This window comes from Zosterops lateralis, assembly GCF_965231275.1.
Source record: "Zosterops lateralis genome assembly, chromosome: 3".
Classification (NCBI taxonomy): Eukaryota; Metazoa; Chordata; class Aves; order Passeriformes; family Zosteropidae; genus Zosterops; species Zosterops lateralis.
In genome coordinates this window covers 104,361,235-104,382,835 of record NC_139764.1, presented here as the reverse complement: position 1 = coordinate 104,382,835, position 21,601 = coordinate 104,361,235, and the positions used below count along the sequence as shown (strand labels likewise).

The window sequence follows — 21,601 nt, the reverse complement described above, 5'->3', positions numbered from 1 at the left end:
TGGTGCCTGAAGGCTGGATTTGGCCCCAGTTCACTCACAGAGCACATAGTGATGTTCAGTGCCCCCCAGCAGTGATGCCAAGAGGTGAGTCACAGCACCTCACCAACCAGGGCTGGAAGAGTTCACCTGCCTCCTCTGTTCATTTCATCCAATAATGCAATAAATTTTTGCATGTGAGCTTCTTCTGGGTTGCTTTTCTTCCTTTGTCAGCTTTTAAAACACAGCTACTGGATTGGCTTGCAAAATCAACATGTAAGAATGCTGGTATTTTTTTCTTAGGATTTTAAAAACCATTCATGCATAGACTTAACAAGGTCTGTTAGTGGAAGAGCTGCAAATTCTGAGACCAGTTTGTGACTGCTTTATGAAATAGTCATTTGGGAATGCCTAATAAACCACTGTTTTTAATTTTAAACATCTGTATCTATAACAATAAGAGCAGCTGACGTGGCCCTCCATCAGTCCCGGGTTCTGGCTTTAGTTGAGTAGGGACCAGTTGCAGTCTGAAAGGGATCTCTGGTGAAGTCTGCCCTGCTGCTTCACATGTTGTAATTCTAGCCCTCTGCGGCTTGTCCTGGCTGATTTTCCCCTGAAACTTGATCTTTCAACGGATCAAAGGAGCAAAAGGAGAAACGAGAAACTTTTGCAGTGAAATTGCAGCCATGGCAGCTTGAGCTGTGTCTCCAGTTCAATCCTCACTCCCGGACACTGGCTGCTGCCTGTGGGGTGTGCTGGTGTTTCCAGTCTCATGGTCTCATCCTGCTGGCAGAGTTTGCCACAGCACAGTCCTGTTTGGAAAAAATTACCTGCAAAAGGGAAATCTTGCCCCTAATCACATGAGGAGTGTTAACAGCGCAACAAAAATTGTGCTGACATGGAACAACTCTGCGGATAAACCGACCTTCTGAGACAAACTAGTATAATCCCAAAATTTAACAAAGGGTTCAGGAGACTAACATCACCAGCAGAGTGAATCAATACATTGTTTACAATTTGTCTGCTATATGGTATGAGGGAGACTGTCTCGCTGCAAGGTGACTGTGCACCAGCCCCCCAGCCCTCAGTGGCAGTGTGTCCCCTGGCAGGAGGGGGCTGGCACCAAACACACCAACCCTCAGCTACCTGAGGGCAGCTTCCCTGGGCCCTCCACAGCATTTGCAGACCTTCAGCATGGTGTTGGCAGCAGTCAGCTAGGGAAGAAGCCTTCCTTCCGTGGGCATTTCTGCAGGGTGAGCAGAGAAATGGGTGTCCCTAAACCTGCCAGGTACCTGCACCCAGCTCAGGGGCCCAGCATAGACTCCTTTAAATGGCCGTGGTCATCAGTTTCTTGTGATCAGATGGAAGAAATAAGTCTGGCTTTGCCTAGTTTGTGAGATGTAAAATCACAGAAGTTTATATTTCAAATACATGCTTAGGTTAAGAAGAGTAAAAAGTGGCTGGAACCAATGTCTTGAGTACATATTACAACTGTGACAGTCTAAGAGTGCAAGTGAAACATCCTGACACCCTTACTTAGCTGCTTCTCTGGAAGGATGAAGAATTAAGAGCATTTTTAGATGAAAAATGTGCAGAAGAATAGCTTTTTATTAAACCCAGAGGTACTGCTGGGAAAGACAGAGAATCCCTCAGGCATCAAAGCCCTTCTTCCAGTCTGAAATCCTCCCGGATGAATACAGGCTGATAACACTTGCTCTGAATTTCACAAATTTCACACGATGGTGTTAAATCTGAGCCCACCCAAGAGGAGAGGCCAGCGGTGTGTGGGAGCCAGGCAGGCTGTTAGCCAAAAGCTCAGGCATTAGGCACACCTTTGCTAAATTCCTGGCTGCAAGGTAATTACTACAATTTGCTTTCCTTGTCACCACTTTACTGGTATATCTGTGTGTCTGTGTGCCTTCTTCGGGCCTCTCATTTCAGTTAATCATTGGGAGTGTTTTGAGTGAAATGCAGCAATCACTGCCAATGCAAAGTGTTCTGTCACCATCAAGAAGGAATGAGCTCCTAGCTGAATATGTTTGGGAACATTTCCACAAAGAGCAAACATGGGAGCGACACATCTTCCTGCCCATCCCCTCACCGTGGGAAGGCGTGTTGGTACTCGCTGTCTGGACATGAGCTCTCTCCCATCCACTCTCCTCCTGCCTCCAGATACCAACATTTTACTATCCCTTCAAGGCGACTGTCAGAGAAAATGGAAATTAATTGTGAGTACTTTTAGAAAGCAGTATTTAGAAACTTGGAGATTCTTTCAGACACTCACAGTTGGTTGGTTTAAACCCTCCAAAAAGATATAAATATCTATCTTTGTCTTTCTGATGTGCTTACATTTGCACACTAGGCAGTGATTTTCCTCAAAATTTTCCAAGCTGATCATTTGTCAAAAATACAAAGTGCCCAAATACTCTTGTAAGAACTTTGGGTGCAAAAGCCTGGATTTTCATCTTTTTATACTTTTACACAGGTAGAGTGACTACATCTAGCTTTGCACACACCTTATGAGAAACTCCTGGTCTAAAACTCACCCTCTTTTCACAGGATGGGAAAGTTGCCTGTCAGCAGGAAGGGTCAGGCTGCTGCCATCAGAGCCCAGAGAATCCAGCAAAGTGGGACCGGATCCTGCAGCCCCGACTTGTGCTGCTGCACCCAGAGGGAAGAGCCCCACAGAGCAAGGGCTGTAGGGTCAAACTTCGCTCTATAAAAACCCCACTGCACAAAAACTTAGGAGCAGAGAAAAGGCTCTTCCAGGGCAGACACCTGGCAGATTCTTCCTCCCAACTCCCTATGCCCTGAGGACTCCCCAAGCCCCGGGGGCTCCCCACTGTCACCAGCCTCCCCTCCCTGCAGCCGGGAGGGAAGGGGGCATTCGCAGGCAAATGAGGGTGATTTCCCACCAGGAAACCCACTTTGTTTCCAAATTCCTATCTCAAGCCCTGCCACAGCAAGCTTTGAATGCAGAAGAGGATGAATGACCTAAAAGCAACGGAACTAAGCATTTAGCATGAAATCCCACCCACTGGTCCCCTTTACTGGAAAGCAAGATTTAGCCACACAGACAAAACCCACACAGACTGGCAAGTGAGGAGGGAAATGCACACACAGAGTTAGTTCGTGCTGTAGGTACCGGTCTAATGTTCTTACTCTGCAGCTACAGTTCAGTGTGAGGTATCACAGCAGTGCCTCCGGCTTTAACCCCCCCTCTAACAACCCCACCTTTTAGCTCCAGTTCGATGATCATGTAAGAATGCAGATATGCCCATAGCTGTTATTACACAAAATGGTATAAACTTCTGAGTTATGGAGGGATAATACACTGCTGACACACACACCTCTCACAGGTGATTTTCAAAGCCTCTCACTTCATGGCCCCTATGATGGAACTGGAGACAGGTCTGTCCTGTGCAAGAGGTGCATGGCTATAAAACTGAATTTACTTGTCTCCTACTTTTCACAGACTGTGGCTTACCACTGCCACTGGGAGCAAGCCTGAAGAAAAATTGCTCTCAACAAAAAACTAGACAAATTCAAGGGAATAGGGAGAAAGAGGGAAGTGCAACTCATTCCTTTTCTTTACTAGCATTGAAGAAAATGTCCATCCATTACATCAGGCTACTCAAATCAAGCACTTAAAAACACGAAATCATGGAAATATAGGGTAGCTTGTGTTAGAAAGGGCCTTACATATCATCTAGTTCTGCAGCCAAGGAATAAAATCTGTGAGTGAATTACTGTCAGTGACACTGATTTGAGTAAAACACTTGTGGAGTCCTTCAGAGTAATTTTTTTATTTCTCTTACAGTAGGAGTTTGTGTAAATTCTTTACCTGATGCCTTGAGAGGCTACCTAGAACAGAGGCTGGACAGTGTTAAAGAAATAAAGTAGGTATTTATTAAAAAGATTTTCAAAGGATACACCTTGGGCAGTACAAGAGCCCGGCCATGGCTACACCCAAGATGGATGATGGATCACATGTTTTCACACTTTTATAAGTTTTGGTACATTTACATATTGGGGTTAATTGTCCAATTACGGCTTCAGGTTGTGAAGTGCCATCATCCCAGACTGCACTCCTCAATTTGCTCTTGTTTATACTTTCTGGGCCTGAAGCTGCAACGGTGCCCTTGGTTCTCAGGCTGGAAAAGGATTGTTTTGTCTTAACTACCCTATGAGAAGAACTTGCTAACACTTTATATGAAGTTAAGAGTTATATACCAATGCAGTACAGAATCTGGAAAATATGAAAGCTAGAACTTAAGGCATCATACTGAGTTGCTAAAAGGATTTGTAACCTGTCCAATATAGTGTAAGGCAAATGGAGCTAAACTAATTTATTGTTGCAAACCCAAAAAGCCATTAAGAGGACATTACTTTAAAGTCTGCAATTGCATTTGTGCAACACACCCCCTGGACTGGAGTGTGTTGAGTTACATAAGGGTTAAAAAAACTAGCAAGCATAAAGAGCCTAATTCCCAATGCATAACAAGTGCTTCAACAAACATTCTGCCAAAAGTACCAAGGAGATTTAATTACTTTTTTTCTCCCACCAAAGATGACTTATTCTGTGTTTGACATACCCTATGGAGTGTGCTTTCCAAACAGAGATCCTCTGTTTGATTATGCAGGGGCTACTTAGAGCTGCTGTGGGTAAAAAGAGAAAAGAAGAGCAAAAGGTGGTTCTGACCTTCCCTGGGTGGCTTCCTTTTCAGTCTGCCCTGACAAGACACCCACACACTGCCAGAGGGCTCAGCCTGGGAACCTTGTGGGAGGGCATAAGTGGTCTCCTCACTTGAATAGAGAATGATGGAGATGATGAGTGGGCCCTTCAGCAAGGTTCCTCTACGTTTCCAGAGTTTGCTGCTAAGGATGTGACAGCACCATCACAGGGCTCTGGCTCACACAAAAAGAAACACCTTTAGCAGAAGCTGAACTCATCTCGAACAGAATAAGGGAAGGTACAACTTTCCCAAGCTGAGGATATTTGTGTAGTGTGTGGACACAGCTGGCAAAAGCCTCTGTGCCCAGCAGTGTGCACAGGGACTGTGAGGTGAGTCCGTGGTTGACCTTCCTTTGATGCTCTGACTTGCTCAGTGTCACTGCTTCTCCTGCCAAAAGGTTACAGCAGACAGGCTAGGATCAGATGGACATGAATTAAGAGACCAGATGAAGATAAGCAAGGGGAGGTCCAGATGAAACCAATCCTCCGTTGCTTACAGGGTGTAGGTTGTCAGGCACCTGCCCTGAGCTCAGGTGCCTGCCTGGCCCCAGAGGTGCAAGACCCTCTGGGTACACTTGGGCAGATGCAGCTGTGGGGTGGGGTTGGTCAGTGCCACCCTTCTCACACTGTGGGGCGTCAGCCTGGCCCTGTCCGGGTGTCAGATGGGCTTGGTCAGTGTGACACCCTTCTCACACTGTGGGGTGTCAGCCTGGCCCTGGCCCTGTCCGAGTGTGAGTCAGGAAGGGTGGGATGTGCCACACCTTATGTTTCTCCTCCACCAAAGCAAGCCCAGCAATGTGACACAAAGTAAAGGAGTTATGTCAGAGCTCTGATCCCACCCTGTGACCCCAACGGGTGGACTCCCACAGTGATCTCACCCTTACGGCTTATTCAGCTTCACAAGTAGCAGAGAAAGGTCATGCTCGGTTAAAACCGAAATGTGCTTTCTTTCAGCTTTTCCCCCTTGAGCCAGAGGCTGTATCCCTGACTTGGGCAAGGATCCAATTGGAAATAACGAATGTAATTACCTTGTAAGCACCTCAGTGGAAAATATTGGTATAGTTAATTATACAGGGATGCAATGCTAACCCATTTCCCAGTGTTTAAAATACAAATATTAATGCTTTCTCCTTTGGGGTTTGGAGAAGATTAGTTATTGCTGCAGTCTAACCGAATTGATAAGGTTTTCAGCTATTGGAATAATTTTAATTAGAAGGTTTCCAGTGCAGGTTTAACATCATTGGCTGGCATCAGGTGTAAGAGTGTTACTCTGCACAAAGCTGGGGGTTTGAGTGCCCCTGCAAGAATGAGAGCCCCTTTGGCCATGGCCCTTTAAGCATCCAAAACTGAGATCTCTTTCAAAGGATGTTTGATTTTAGTGTTCTCAAATTGAAGATAAGAAACTCACACATTGACTATCCAAAGAATTGAAATTGAAATTTGAGTATCAGGGGAATTGAGAAGGATACCTAAAACCTAGGGTTTAGGTACCTTTCAAGAAATCCTGATTAAATTGGCTACATGAAAATGCCTCTGTCTTTTTTTAAGGATCATAGGAAACAGGGTAATAAACTCACAGCATGGACTGTGCATGTACTCTAGTATTTTCACATTATGGCTGATTGACTTTCCAGGTGTTGAACAAAGAACCTGTTATTTCTTTGTCAGTCTGCCTGAAAAGCCCCATCACTTTCAGCCCTCTCTGAGCAAATGAGCAAAAGCCACAACACGTGTTTTGTTTGCCTTGGTATTTGTTAACATTTGTTAACATTTCTGAACTATCTGTACCCTAGCAGATATTCATAGGTCAAGACCAGAAAAAGCTTGACTCTCTTCTCACATGTCCTGTGATTTCTCTTGGTGTCCTAGGAAGTTTTTCCAGGAAAAAAAAATAAAATAGGAGACATCAGCACTTTGGGCATAGACCTTATTATCCAGCAACACTCAAATTTTGCACGAGGCCACCTCTCCCTGCCAGGAGCTGCCACCACAGGCTGCAGCACAGGGCGCTGTGCACCTGCCCAGGCATGAAGAGGGAAGGGACAGTCACAATGCCCTGCTGGGGATGCCTCACACAGAGAGGCCCAGACATCTTACCTACAAGCAAAAGGGAGATCACTAATAAAAACTGCCTTTGTCTAAATACTTTCGTGAAAAATAACCCATAGAGGCTGTGCTACTGTTCAGTTTTGTGCCTGTTTTACTGCTACACTGGGAGCCCAAGAACAAGCCACAGAGGCTTCCCGTGCTCAACAGCAACAAGGATGGATTAGTCACCACCTTGACTTTTGAGTACACTTTCCACATGCCACACACAGCAAAACTAAGGAAGCAGCTCCCCCAAAGGGAAATAAAACCACCATCCTCTAAAAGTTGCCAGACAGGTATTTCATACAGTGGGAAAAAAAAAAAAAAAAAAAAAAAGGCATGTGCAGGCAAGGGGCAAACTCTGGTCTAGTTTAACACCAGCCAGGTGTACTGCTGCAACCTGAGGACAGTCCCCATGAATCACAACACCGCTCTCACAAGTGTCAGCATAGAATCTTTTAATACTTTACATAAAAAACTGCATACACTATAGTTTTATGTAAACATCATATACATCTCAGTTTTTGCCATGTCAGTTTATTAAAAACAGTCTCAGTACCACTGTTGAGGGAAGAGGGAAGAAAGTAAACAAACATAAATGGATACATTTGTTCTCTGAACCAGAGAAACAGAAAATTATTTTCACCCAGGCTGGCCACCTTGTGAAAATAAGTTTTAAATAAACCTTGATTCTTTAAACTGCCCTTTAATACTAAAGTCTGATGTACTCACTGCATAAGTAACAGTGCTTTCATTCTTTTTTTTTTCTCCAAAGGCAAAAATATACAGTGGTTTTATTTTGTCTTGTGTTGAAATCAGTTTTAAACAAGACCCAGATGAGGTTACTGAGTAAGAATGTTTCCAATGCTACAGTGTTGTATGCAGATGATGAGTGCATTGAGTGTTTAATTTAAACATTAAAAAAAAAAAATCCACCAAGTTGTGCAAAGTAACTTCTTTTGAAAATAAACTTTTAAATAAACCCAAATGGACACACTTGCAGGAGACAACATTAAAAGTAAGGAGCAGGCACCAAGATCATAATATGGCAATATCATCCCCTTGCTCATCCTGCCTCATCTGTCAGGAGGTGGATATCCAGCAAGCAGGACAATTCAGCTTTACTTTCTGGCCTGGTGGCTTCTGCAGCCCGGAGTCAGTTCAAGGCTCCTGTTATCAGCAGGCATCAGTCACTCAGGACAAGTTCCTTTGCACAACACAAGCCCCACCTGGGCACCCCCTCCCCACCTCACTTTAAATAAGCACCCCCTGCACTACCCCAGTTTGCACAAGACAGAAAAGGTAACATATATACAGGCTTCGCTTGGGATGACCCTCCCCTCTCCTCCCAGTCTCCGTCTTCAGGGCACTAATTTCCACAGCAGGTCAGGCTCAGGCTGAAACACGTGAGGGAGAAGCGAGGATGCTGCAGGCAGCCTGGGAGAGGCAGCCCCTTTCCCCAGCTCGCCTGGGTGGAGGCACATGCAGGCAGGAGGCAGAAGTCCCTTCGAGCATCTCAGCTCCACCGCCCTCCTCTTGCAAAAGAGAGGAGGCTGCCCGGGAGCAGGGAGCAGCAGGTGTCGGCAAAGGGGCAGAACCGGGTGCAACGTTTGCTCAGTCCAGTCTCAGCAGCTTTTTGTTGTCGAGTCCGCGACTAACTCGCGGGGGCCGGTGGTAGGAGAAGGCTTCTCCCCCACTCTATTCCCAAGACTCAGGGCATGCAATCCCCCCCTCCCTCTGTCCCCACGGCTGAGCAAGCACAACCCTTTTCGGCCGAGGCTCGAGGAGCGCGCTCCCTCCCTCAGCCCCCACCCCATCCACGGCCAGTCCCTAGCGGAGGGGACGGGCGGGTGCCGTGTGCGTGTGTAACCCGGCTCCTCCGCACCTGCCAACAGGTGACCCAGGCGCTGTGCCCAGCGCCGCGCTCCAGACACGCCCTATAGGACTTTGCAGCAGTTGATGCAGCCGTTCTGGGTGCCGTAGCGCTTCTGCAGGGCCGCCCGGGTGGCAGTCTCGAAGACCTCCCGGACACCCTCCTTGGTCTTGGCCGAGCACTCCAGGTAGTCGTAGGCCTGGATGCGGATGGCCATGGCCCGGCCGTCCTCGGTGCGCACCGGCTCCTGCTTCATGCGGGCCAGCTCGTTCCGCACGTGCTCGTCGTTCCGCAGGTCCTTCTTGTTGGCCACCAGGATGATGGGCACGTTGGGGCAGAAGTGCTTGACTTCGGGCACCCACTTCTCCGGGATGTTCTCCAGCGAGTCCGGGCTGTCCACGGAGAAGCACATGAGGATGACATCGGTGTCCGGGTAGGAAAGGGGACGCAGGCGGTCATAGTCCTCCTGGCCAGCCGTGTCCCACAGGGCCAGCTCCACCTGCTTGCCGTCCACCTCGATGTCGGCCACGTAGTTCTCGAAGACGGTGGGCACGTAGACCTCGGGGAACTCGTCCTTGCTGAAGACGATGAGGAGGCAAGTCTTGCCACAGGCACCGTCCCCCACCACCACCAGCTTCTTGCGGATGGCGGCCATGGCCAGGCTCGCCAAGCTGGCCTTGCCGTGCAGCAGGACGATGGCAGCGCCCTCCTCCCCGCGGCCGCCGCCTCCCGCTCCCTCTCGCTTCTCACAGGGCACCGTGGCGAGCCGGCCCGCGCAGGCAGGCGGGCGCGCCCTGCTCTCTTCGCGCACCGGCACCGCGCCTCCGCACCCTGCCTCGGGGGAGCGCTACGGCCGCGGAGCAACGTCGCCGGCCCGGGAGCTCTGCGGTGGAAGCGTCGCCGCCGGCTCTCACCCTCAGCGCAGACAGCAGCACACAACCGGCTCCGCACAGCCACTGCCGCAAGCTGCGGCCCGGCGCCGCTATTTAAAGGAGCTCGCGACTTTCTTAATATAGCTGGCCAATAGGAAAACAAGGAGTGAGGTCATCCCCGGCGGAGAGCGCCGCGATTGGCGGGAGGGCGCGGGCGGGAGGCGGGGCCGAGGCGGGCGGGGAGCGGCCGGGGCAGGCGGGCCCGGGGTGGCGGCGGGCGGAGCCGCGCTGAGGGCGGCCGGGGCTCCTGTCCCCGGTCTGAGCCCGCCGGCCCCGGGGGATCCCGGCTCGGCGCCAGGACAAGACAGGGCCGGCCCCCGCCGCAGTCTCGCCCCTCGGGATGGCCGGTGCGAAGAGTCTGGGCGGGCAGCCGAGAAGAACGGGGAGCGCCGCTGCGTCCCAGGTGCTGCTTTTAAAGCCCGGGCAAAGTGAACAGAGAGAGTATTGCAGGCGGTTGAATAAAATAAAACAAAACCGTCCGCTGGGTGCTACTGGAAAAGCGCTCGACTCCCTTCCTTAAAAATATCATCATGTTCGACTCTCGCCTGCTCTTGGCCAAAAGGGAGCGGAGGAACTGTAAACCGGGAGGAGCAGCGTGAACTGAACCGGCCTTGGGTCTCCATTTACTGGGAGATCGGGAGTCACAGCAGTGAAAAAATGAAGGTGGTGAATAAAGGGGCGCAAAGCGCTGTAGTGCGGGGCTGATGGCAGGGCAGGCTGTGAATCCCTCCATAGGGGCAGCTGGCAGGACTGGGCCGGGCCGGGCTGGGCTGGGCTGGGCCGGGCCGGGCCGTCCACAGTTCCCTGGGGACACACGGACACCGCCGGCAGAGATGCTCTCGGCCCCTGTTGCCGCTGTCGCTGCCCAGCCGGGCGGTGTCCCGAGCTCCTTCCCTGCCAGCTTTGCCACACAGGCCGTGTCCTGTGGCTGCTGCCTCTACTCGGGTTGGATCCGAAGTGTCCCGCTTTCTTAGCTAGCACTGGCATTAGTGAATAGAACAAATATGAGCGGTTTGTACAACACTGTTGTTATTAAAAACTGTATTTTAAAATAGCCACTTGGAGAGTGAATGCATCAGTGCGTACATCAAATTGCCTGACAAGTTATTTGCAGCACTGTTATTACAGAGGGGGGTGTGTCAATAGGGCAAAAGGTTCGCTTAATCCTAGACATTGACACAGAATTTATTTTCTGCAAGATTTTTGTAATATCCCTTTCTCCCAGTAAAAAGAGCATGTCCCCAGATGCTGATGGATGAATTTATGCCTCGATCTTACAGGGGTTTGTGCAGCATATTTCATGCGAACATAATTAATTCAAACTGATTTTTTTAAAGAATCCAGCAATAAACTGTAGACACAGACATGGATGTTCTTCAGTACCTGTGGCCTTCGAGAGGGCCAAATCTCTGCCTTGCATCGTCCCTTTAAATTTACTGTCACTGCTCACAGGCCTAAATTCCTCAAAAAACTGTGTGCTGCCATGTCCTCCTGGCGATGGTTCGCTGGCCGCTTGTAGCTGTTTTCCGCGCGGTCCCGAGCCCGCTGAGGCCGCTCGGAGGGGCGGACGGGGCGGATTTGGGCGGATTTCCCCGCGCGGTGCAAAACCCCGGACCCGCCGCTCCCCCGCGGGCTCGGCCGCGCTGTGCTGACGGCGGGGCCCCGGCGCCCTCTGGCGGCGGCGCTGCGCCCTGCACCGCCCTGCGCCGCTCCCTGCAGCTGGAAAAACCCGCAGCTGGAAAAACCCACCTCTGCGGGAGGAGCTGCGAGTGCTTCATCCGGCGTGAGAGGTGCTATTTAAATATACTGCTGGTTCCGCTTGTATCGGACTTTTGAATCGTGCCTGGGTGTTTGGTTTTGTCTTTTCAGGAGCAAAACGTTTCGTTAAATAGAAAAAGGAATAATGCGAATGAGCAGGTACAGTGATTGACTCATCTGTGCTGTGCCACGGAAGGCAGGTAAATAAACAGCTTATTCATTTCGAAGCACACGGCTCTGCTGTTGCCCAGAGTGCTGCTGGCAATTACCGGTGTGCCTCGAATGTCCCACATACATACTGCTTAACTCTTTAAAGGCTTCAAAGCAGGGTGGCATCATCCAAACTGTCTGCTGGTTCCAACTTCCACATTGTGGAAAGGAATTACTCCACAAATGTCCTGCTAACCTAAGTTAAATCCATAGCACGAATTTTTCTTGTAACTGAGCAGTAGATATATATTTGCAGCACCCAGTTATGGTCTGAGCTGTAACTGCTTCATTTTCAAGTGAAGTCTCACATCTCTAGTCTTCCACACTGTTGCACTGAAGGCAAAGCCCCTAATGTTTCATCTCTCACCTTGCAGGACAGACTTCAGCAAAGGCTATGTAACTCCTTGACCAAGGGTTTCAAATGCTTTATAAGTATTTTTTTCCAGAAGCTTCGTATCATGAGACTCAGCCCTGTGACCAACTCAGGCTGAGATCACACTCATTTTTCTGTTCTGGGGTACACTCCAGCCACAGCCTCTATAGGGAACGTCTAAGTCACTGTGGTTATTACACATCTGTACTTAGCTAATGTGTCCAACTCGCGCATTTCATGGACAAATTTTAACTTATGTTGTAGTAGCTTTTATGTTTTCTGCATGAATCTGCATGATATGCTGAACTATAGTCTTTAGGCAAGCTGAATCTTCACTTCTAGTTATCCCAAAACATGCACTCTCTAAGCACAGCATTAGTTCTGCTGCACCACATATGTCTGTATGATTGATGAAGAAAGCATGAAGTAGGAGAAAGAAGACACCACTTGTTTGCTTTTATTGCTTGTGCTGATGGTTTTGAGATTAAAACTCAGATTTTGGGGTTTTTTTATTTAATCCAAGTGGCATATTTTGTTGAGAAGACAATTCCTGTCAATTACTGGAGTTTGTTTCCAGATTATATTTTCCCCCTGCTCTTCTTGCTAAGCAGATTTTCTAAAGGGCTTGTCTGTAACTCAGATAATTCATGTTCAAGTGTAAATCTGTACCAAAAGCATATGAAATCAGTGGGGAAGGCAATCTGTCTCGTTTTTGTCAATAAGTGGGCAAGTAGGTACACTGCCTGCTGTGGCATAACATGCTGAGGGAGCCATGTGTCCTCTAGTGGCACACAGAGTCCTGCACGCTGGCTTGTAACACTGGCATTGGGCATCCTGCAGTGTTCATGCAGGCAAAGCTTCTCAGCAAAGTGAGGAAGGCAAGAGGCAGTGAAACACAAGCAGTTCACAGCCTAGTGTGGAAAAGCTCTGAGTAGATGTGAGAGAATGGGCAAAAATGATGAGTGTCTGTCTAAAATAAGAATTTCTGGCACATTTAGGAACAAGAGCACTTGCTGTGTGTCAGTGCAGGTCCATTGCTTTCCGGCGTACCTGGAGAAAAGCAGAGTTTAACTCTCAGAGCCCCTTGGGATCAGTGCCCTCAGCAGACAAGCCAGACTGATCTTCCTAGAAACTGGAATGCCAAGGCACAGCAGGAGAAGGTGAAATCACCTGTGTATTTTTCATACAGAGGTTTATGCTAAGTACAGTGTGCATGAAAGCACACCATCCCAAAAAAGAAATGCTTTCATGACTAAAGAGCTGTATGGGATCCACTGGCATTGCTCTTCCTGGGAATAAGAGAGGTCAGTCAGAAGCTGTTGGTTTTAATTTTTTCCAGTTCTTATAGCAAGACTATAAAATTCATACTTTAATAGGACTCAGGAAATATGGATTGGCAGAGTAAAATTATACCACTACAGTAAATTAATGTGGCCTTTTGTCTCCAACTGAGTAGTTCAAATTAAATAAAAACAAGTTCTACATCCTTAGGCTAGAATTTTTAGACCTACAACCCCTCATCTCAGTTGAAAAACCCTTCTGTAGCTGTATGAAATAAATGAGCTGATCACATAACTTACAGATACTAATAATGTTACATATCTACATCACCAATAATGCCTTTGGAAACAGTTCTCTCTACAGAGAGACAAATTTATCACCCTCTGGTTCCCTTTGTTCTCAGTTTTTACTGACTGCAGACACCTTACACTTTTTGTCTACCAGGAAAACTGAGATAGAGTAAAAATTGCTTGTCCGATGCCAACAAGATAGCAGGGAATTCAGTCTCTCTATCTGGAGTTCAAGATAATATCCTTAGCAGTTCTTTATCTTTAGACTCACCAGTGGATGTACTTCAATCCACTACTTTGAGGATGGGCAGACACTGGAAAGGGCTGCCCACAGAGGATGTGGTGTCTCCATCCTTGGGCATATTCAAAACCCAACTGGACAGAGTCCTGATCAACCTGCTGTAGTTGATCCTGCTCTAAGCAGAGCAGGGTGGAGTAGATAACCCCTCCTCACCTCATCCATTCTTTGATTCTGCAATTCATTTATTTGTGATGCCTCAGCAGATCTGAAAAGTGATGTTTGGAGGGTCTCTCTGGCAGGTCTACTCCTGTTTCACACTGCAGCACTGTCAGCCCACATTCCACCACGGTGTTTGGCACACTCAGTTCTGAAGTGCTCACACAGGATGAATCTTTTGCAATAGGAACAAGGAAACTTCTGAAGTAAACATGTTGTGATTTGTAAATGATTTGTGTAATTTCCACTTTATTGCCAGTAGATTTCTTTAAAAAACAATGATGTCATATGGTTCTCCATGTAGATTGATTTGCTATATTAAGATACATAAACCTATTCATATAATTACTGTGGTATTCATGGTGGTCTTTGAAGAGTGGTCAGTTCTCTCTGCAGGGTAACCTGTGACCTGAGGAAGCTGAGGCAACAACAGTATTCGAAGAAACTGATCTAAGAGAAGGGCATTGATGGTGGAAATTACTATCCTGTAAGTCTAACAAACTTCTACTTCATATAGATTCACCATGACTCTATGAAGACTGAGAACACTTTCTTAATTCCAAAGTGATAACTGATCTGTGGGGAAAAGCAGCATGGGTGCACACAGAAGAGCTATAGCCATTGTATAATTCCACTAACAGATCGTGGCAGGAAAAATGTCAATAAAACCGAATTGGAAAGTTGCTTGCTACAGTGTTTTACATTCCATCTCACTCACAAAATTAAGTCATTCAATTAAAAAAAAAAAAAAACTAAATCTGGTATAGACTGAACACTGACCATAAACAATATCTGAGATGATAAAACAGAAATACAGGATACTACAGAAGCCTTGGTTATATCCAGATTTGGCTTATACCTTAATTTTTTGATTTATATTAGGCAAGAACAAGGTAGTCATAATTTTAGAAGATTCTGATATCAGAGAAATTAAAAGAGGGAAAAAATAGGGAAGAAAGGCATGACAGGAGTATGGAGAGAAAAAAGGAGATAAAGGAAATTCCAAACTAATGGAATTTCTCTCCTCTCCTCATTCTACTTTCACAAAAGCTTAAAAAGAAAAACAAAACACATCCTGGGACTGTGTCGTTTTGTACTTCATCTTTATTTTCATGGAATGGCTGCTTTTAGGAGAAAGTTAGCTGGAGATCACCCCCGTGGTAAAATATGCTTCATCTTTGCTCTGTGTCATGAACACTTTCCCAAGTCCTGTAAGCCAATGCTGACACTACTGACACAGAGATAGATGGGGAAGAAATGAAACTCATTCTCTTGGATGTGTCTGGGAAGGACTGAGATCTGAGCTCAGTGTTCCACAAGGATGTAGACATCTACACATGTTATTTTAATGTGCTTCTTCATGGACAGGACTGGCTTACTGCAAAACATCCTTGATTTTTGGGTTCCAGAAATCCAAGTGTTCTGCCTCACAGTACCTATTACTCCAGTGGCTGCCAAGATAGAGCTAAGGTATTAAGAAGAAACTACTCCAGGCAATGAGACAATTAACACTACAGAAGGAAAAGCTTAGGCTGCCAGCATTGGAGCATATGCTTACCTGGGCTGTTCTGCCAAGACAAAAGAAGGTGATGATAGAGGCCTGGAGATCATTAGCCAAGTGCATTACATAAGGAAAGGAGGAGAAAAAAACACTACAGGCTCTGCCAAATTTTGTGAGAAGTGAGCATTATTTTGTGGTTGGATTTCATCATGTGGAAAGGTAAGCAGATATCTTTGTTGCTGTTGTGTTTGTGCTATAAAAGCTGCTTATATATTATAGGAGGATAACATCTCTTATCTGCAAAGCATCACACTTGAAAGCTGGATTTGTTTCTTTCTCCACCTCCAACATAGGCTGAAGAGAACAATTCTAGGTTTGAGATGTGGAACTAGTCTTGAGAAATGGAAATGACCAAGCTACCGTTCTCCGTGAAGGTTTTTTGGTCAAGGGAATTACACAGAGACTAGGACAGAAACATAAACCAGCACTACTGGGACAAGCACAAGAACACGTGTTTTAGTGAATCTAATCCCAGGTTCCTGGTACTAAGGCTCAGTGGCAAACAGCTGTGCTGATGAAGTTGCCTTCCATACACTTCCTTGAAGGGTGTCCTTAGGGAAGGGTGTCACCACACAAGCATCCAATAGTCTGCTGTGCTAATAGCAGCGGGTTTCTGACTGGCAGAGCAGGTCTGACTTTCTCTAGGATTCATTTGTAGGTCTGGCCCAGGCTTGGTTCCATATATGCATCAGGAATGCAATGTATAGCATAGAGTACAATGGAGGCAGTGCTATCTCCACCTCATCTTCAGGCACAGGTGAATAAACTGGGGTAAACCAGCCTGGATCTGAGGTAGGACAGTCCAGTTCATGACTGAATTCCTACCTTAGGAGTAGAGAAGAAGACTAGATTTAAATTTCTACACCACTTTGTTCTTGTACTCTGAATGTATGTTAAATTTTTCTGTCTTTCTGTAGCACTTGCAGGCAGAGGCCATAAAGAAGAGGAAATGCCAGCAACCATGCTGTCAACTTTGCAAGTCATCAACAATCTGGAAAGAGACTGAGACACATTGTCAACCTAAGCAGAACATCTCAGAGAAGCACAGAGAGGGACCAAAATGGAAAGATTTTGGATGCGACTCCGCATTTCTCCCTTCTGAGAGGTGCTGAGTCCTGGCAGCCCAAAGAACTGAGTTATGAACTGAGATTAAAAGCACAAGGCTGGAAGCAAGCAATGTGACTGCTTGAAGACACAAGCTGAAACACAGAAATGGACAGAGAAACATTTTAAGGTAAACCCCTTCTGATCCTGAAGTAAAGTGCTAATTGAGTGTAACTGCCATGAACAAGGAGAATATGGAAGTCTGTCACTTTGTTTTGCTGACTTCCTCAATGCTGGTGTCATCACTCTAGCAGCCTGGTTAAAGTTTCCTAGAAAGAAACAAAATGAGAACAAAGACAAATTTCTAAACTGATTATGCTGACAAATTTCTAAATTGATATACCTGGAGCTGTACACTTGGCAAATGAGCTTTTCCGGATGAGAGACCAAGCAAAATACACATTTAAGATTTTTTTCTTATCCATTTTTCCCACCATTATTTGTCTATTTATGATATCATGGGTAGAAATGTTGGGGCTGGCCAAGTATTCAGTATTGGATGGATTGCTGCTTTCCCTTTTAAGTCACTTTTTGGTAGCAGTTTGAAGTCCAAAATCACACTGTGCCTTAACAACAAATGCTTCAAGGATGACATTTCCAAAAGTACCTTTCTTACAAGAATCGCTGAGTGTTTTCAACATGAATTACCAGCCCATCTCCTGGTGATAAGTAGGTGTTATTTCCATCTTCAAACTGAGAAACTTTAACTGGTGCCTAAAGTAACTGTGAATCATCTACTTCCTCGAGCTTTCTTTTCCTTGTTTTCCATGCTCTTTCCCTTTTGTCTCCTGGGCCATTCTTAACTTCATTTTCCTCTCCCCTCTGTCTATAATAATCCCCTCGATGCAACCTGATATTGTACCCAAATTCTAAAACTCTTCCTATCATGCAACATGGGGGGGTGTGTGCTGTGCATAAGTGCTCTCCTGATTCAGGTAGTAGCATCAATAGAGCCTTTCAAAGAGCTGTATTTATGTAGATAGGTTTAAATTGTTATTTCCATCCTGTTTGTGCATGTGTGGGTGGGGAGGATTAGTCTGCAGATAAGTTAAAGAGCCCAGGTGTCTCAGGTGCCTCTGCCGTGGAGCACTGAACTGGAGAGAGGCAGTTTTGCAAAGATTCTAAGCACTTACTGCTCCCCCTACTAGGAAAGTTCAGACCACTTGCGTGAATCAGAGCTCACACTACCTGATGCATAGTAGGACACTGGGCAGCATATTGGTCTGCTTTCAGTCTAAATAAACAAGTGCTTTCCTCCAGAAGGATGTTTTGTTCAAGATAAGTGTAACTGGTTTCACTCCCAGTATTCACTGTACATATCTCTGAATTAAACTGTTGTTATATTGACCTTAATTTCTGTTTCTTAACAGTAACCTTTTTACTGGTTTTTAGTGGGAAATAGAAAATTGACAATCTGTTTCCACTGTGTATTCCTCTGCAACTGGAAAAGAGAATCTGTGAGGGGGGGTTTTCATCATCTTTTCTTAGCCTGTATAAATTCACTTTTTTTGCCACTTCTATCAAAAAATCAACAATCTCCCTCTGTAACTGTCTCAGAGCACTTTTTCAAAAGATGTTTGTTTTGTGGCTAAGAAATGGATTTGGCTGGACTCCGTATTTTAGGGCGTCTGTCTCCCCAGAGAAAGACAGTCTGGATAGTTTCCTGTTCTGTATTTTAGCATTGTTTTGCGATCCAGAAAGAAGGGGATATATCCCAGTAGTCAGTGTATTATTCTAAAGCACCTGTATCTTCTCTGTTCCACCTCAGGCTATGTCTGTGTGGCTCTACAGAAGAGGCTGTGCAGGTCTGCACTGCCAAGTAGCTGGAAAGAAGCAATATCCCATGGCAGCACAGAGCTTGAGGGGTGCTAGTTCACCTTTCCCACTTGGGAATGTGTCCCCAGGATTCTCTGCAGACTCCAGTGCAGGTACAGCCGCCAGGTGAGTTGGGCTCCTACCCACAGGCAGGGCTGTTGTACTGACTCATGTGAAGAGCTCAGACATCAGCTGTGGAGGAACTCAGATATTGTCCATGGAAGAGCTAGAAAGTCTGTAGGAGACCAATACTTGGAAAGTGATACATGCCCATGTCTTAAGCTTGGAACAAAAATTAATAGTGATGAATCCATAGAGAAGCAAGCTGCCAGCAGTCAATACCCAGGCTAAGCTTGAGCCAAAGTGCTCTCCTCTAATGTAAGTCGTGCTGCCAGTGTTGGAGGGAAAAGGAGAAAGAGGGAGAGGAAACTGCTTTATAACTTTTTTTTTTTTTAACTTCTGTGTATTTAAATATTAAACATGAGTATTTATTAAGGAAAATAAAAAACAAAGGAAAGAAGTACTATGGATCAGAAGATGGAAATTAAATGAAGTTCATATATTATTCGACAGGGCCATTTCTAAGATGAAATACACTATTTGCTCCCCATCACCACAGTTGTCCAATTGAAACAGCAGGGGAATTTGTACTATATTAGGCGAATATGATGTTATACAGTACAATTTGGGATTTCAGTGAAGAAAATATGCAAAAAAATGATATTGATGTATTCAGTAGAAATAAGAATAAATAAATAAATAAATAAAGTCAGTACATAACAATAAAAAAGCAGGATGTGAGAGCAATTTTCCATTTTCATTGCAAAGATAGTTTATGCATTCCATGAAATAGTGTTGTACTAGCCTGCATGTTTGACAATGTCATCAAGGCAAGATTTGTAGACAAGCTGACTTTGTTGGGAAAAAACAGACAAGCTCTTGGACATTCATGTCTTCAAACACCTCCTCCAGATCCCATTTGATAAAGGACCTGACAGCACCCCTATAGAGCTCTACAGACCATGATAAGCCCCAAAAGCCATGAAAATCTAGAATGTGTTTTGTACAGAGATGTAGGAAGAACCTGTAGGCTTCAGAGACATCTACTAAGTGGTACATCAGCAGAGCTTTAGCAAAACCCTCCCTGCACAGCCCCCAGTACAGGGCTTTGGAAAGAGGAGCAGTTTGGAACTAAAAAAGCCCCATGTATTCTTTCCTTTTCATTGCCTGTTTTGCAAATGCAGTGGAGAGAGGGTAATATGTCTTGCTTAGCAAGACCATGCTCCATTTTGTATTAGTTTCTTATGTAAATAGGTCTTCCTAGTGGACAGTCTATCAGTCTACCTCCTAATTCATCTGTTTATTCAAAATTATCTTCAGACAGGAAGCATGTTCTATTTTATGAAAATAGATTCTCTTAGTCTTTTGTCTCAGTTTTCTTCATAATGTCTTGCCACTTAATCAAATTCATTTTGTGAAATGTACTGCATCTGTTTTAAATAATTCATCATCTTGTATCTGTGCAATCACTAGGAGAATGTCAAAGTGATACAAGAGCCTGTAATTTGTTATTATATTTTGATGGAGATACAGGGCTGGATCATGGTATTCCTCAACAGCAACTCAGAATAGCATATGAAAAGGATAAAAGACCACAAGTTTTTGCCAAAACTAAATTCTTTTCGTCCCTAAGGCCTTGAAAGCTTCACCTCTGCTAGTGGACTTGTCTGTCACTGAAATTACCTCTGCACTGTTGATGTGTTCACATTTCAATCTGTTCAGTTGCCCAACACATGCCTTATCCCAACTGCCTCCTGTGTCAGGGTGATACAGCTTTTGGAGGGGACTTCTCTCATCCCTCAGGCTGTGCCCGTTGAGGGGACAGATTGATAGACAAACATTTAGTTCATGAATCACATCCATGACTGGTTTCTGAGCAGTTTGATGCCATTGGGAGCAATTTTGCCAGCTCAGGTGTGGCTGAGCCAAGCAGTGTTGTGAGGTGGACATGCCTGAGTGCTGGGAATGGGGTATTTAGCTGTCTGTCATCATGCAGCCTTGCCTGAGATGGAGTTTGTAAGCTTAAATACATTAAAAGGAGCATTTTTCTCTCTTTCAACCCTTTTGCTCAGGCAGTAGGATAGTCCTGGCAGAGACTATCCTTGGCTTCCACCTGACTGCAGGCCCATATGAACAGGTCACTATCACAAGCTGACAAATCCAGTGGCCCAGTAGAGGCAAGGCTACTGCAGGTCCCTGGCCCCAGTGTGTGTTCCCAGTAGGCACATGAGCACAAACACACTCAGCACATTTCTGGGTACACACGAGATCAGTTCCACAGAAATGCTCAACACACACACAAACACAACCAGCTCCAAGCACCTCATCCTGTTTTGCTCTCTGGCAGGTCATGATGAAAACCTATTAATAGAATATATATATATATATACACATATACATATACATATACATATACATATACATATACATATACATATACATACACACACACATTTTTAATATATATTTTATATATACACACACATGTACAGAGATTTCTTTATTTCTTTCTTTATTTATTTGTATGGACATCTATACAATGTGGATCCCTCCAGCCACTATCCTGAGACACTCAAGTCTGCACCACAGCTAGTCCCTGAATCCTCTCCTCTCCAGTTAGCTCTTGCACAGACAGACACAGTCAGGTCTCTCAGTTGACTTCCAGGCTACACAATACCCCCAGTAAATGGCCAGGATCCCCTGGGCCCTCCAGTAGCCAATACACAAATCTCTGGTGCCTCCAGCATCCAGACCAGGCTTATGATTACTTTGATATCTGTCTCCTAAAGCTTTTTATCCTACTCACCTGTTACTCCAGCTTGACATTTACCAGTGATTCACCTAGACACCCAACATGCATGTGCACACAGAGCAGAGTCTCTCACCCATGCAAAGCCTCTGAAGTGGAGTTCAATGAGAAGACAAGCCCTTCTGACCAGGTGCAGGACATGGCCAGCCAGACAAAGCAATCAGCCAACCTTTGATATGCAACTTACCCCTTTTATCCTCTTATTATTGTGTTTTTCCACCCTTATTCCATTCTAAAACACCAAGATCCCTCCCTTTCCCCCTGTGTTCTTCCTCCTCT

At 45.8% G+C, this 21,601-nt stretch overlaps 1 protein-coding gene across 1 annotated transcript; it reads right to left on the bottom strand.

The window, feature by feature from the left end:
- Positions 1–7,242: 7,242 nt before the first annotated feature.
- RHOB (ras homolog family member B) lies at positions 7,243–9,446 on the bottom strand. Its single transcript, XM_083858237.1, has one exon. The coding sequence runs from the start codon at positions 9,325–9,327 to the stop codon at positions 8,737–8,739; it is 591 nt and encodes a 196-aa protein (XP_083714363.1). The 5' UTR covers positions 9,328–9,446; the 3' UTR covers positions 7,243–8,736.
- Positions 9,447–21,601: the final 12,155 nt, after the last annotated feature.

Coding starts and splice junctions, on each gene's coding strand:
- RHOB (XM_083858237.1), bottom strand. CDS start 9,327: ATGGCCGCCATCCGCAAGAAGCTGGTGGTGGTGGGGGACGGTGCCTGT.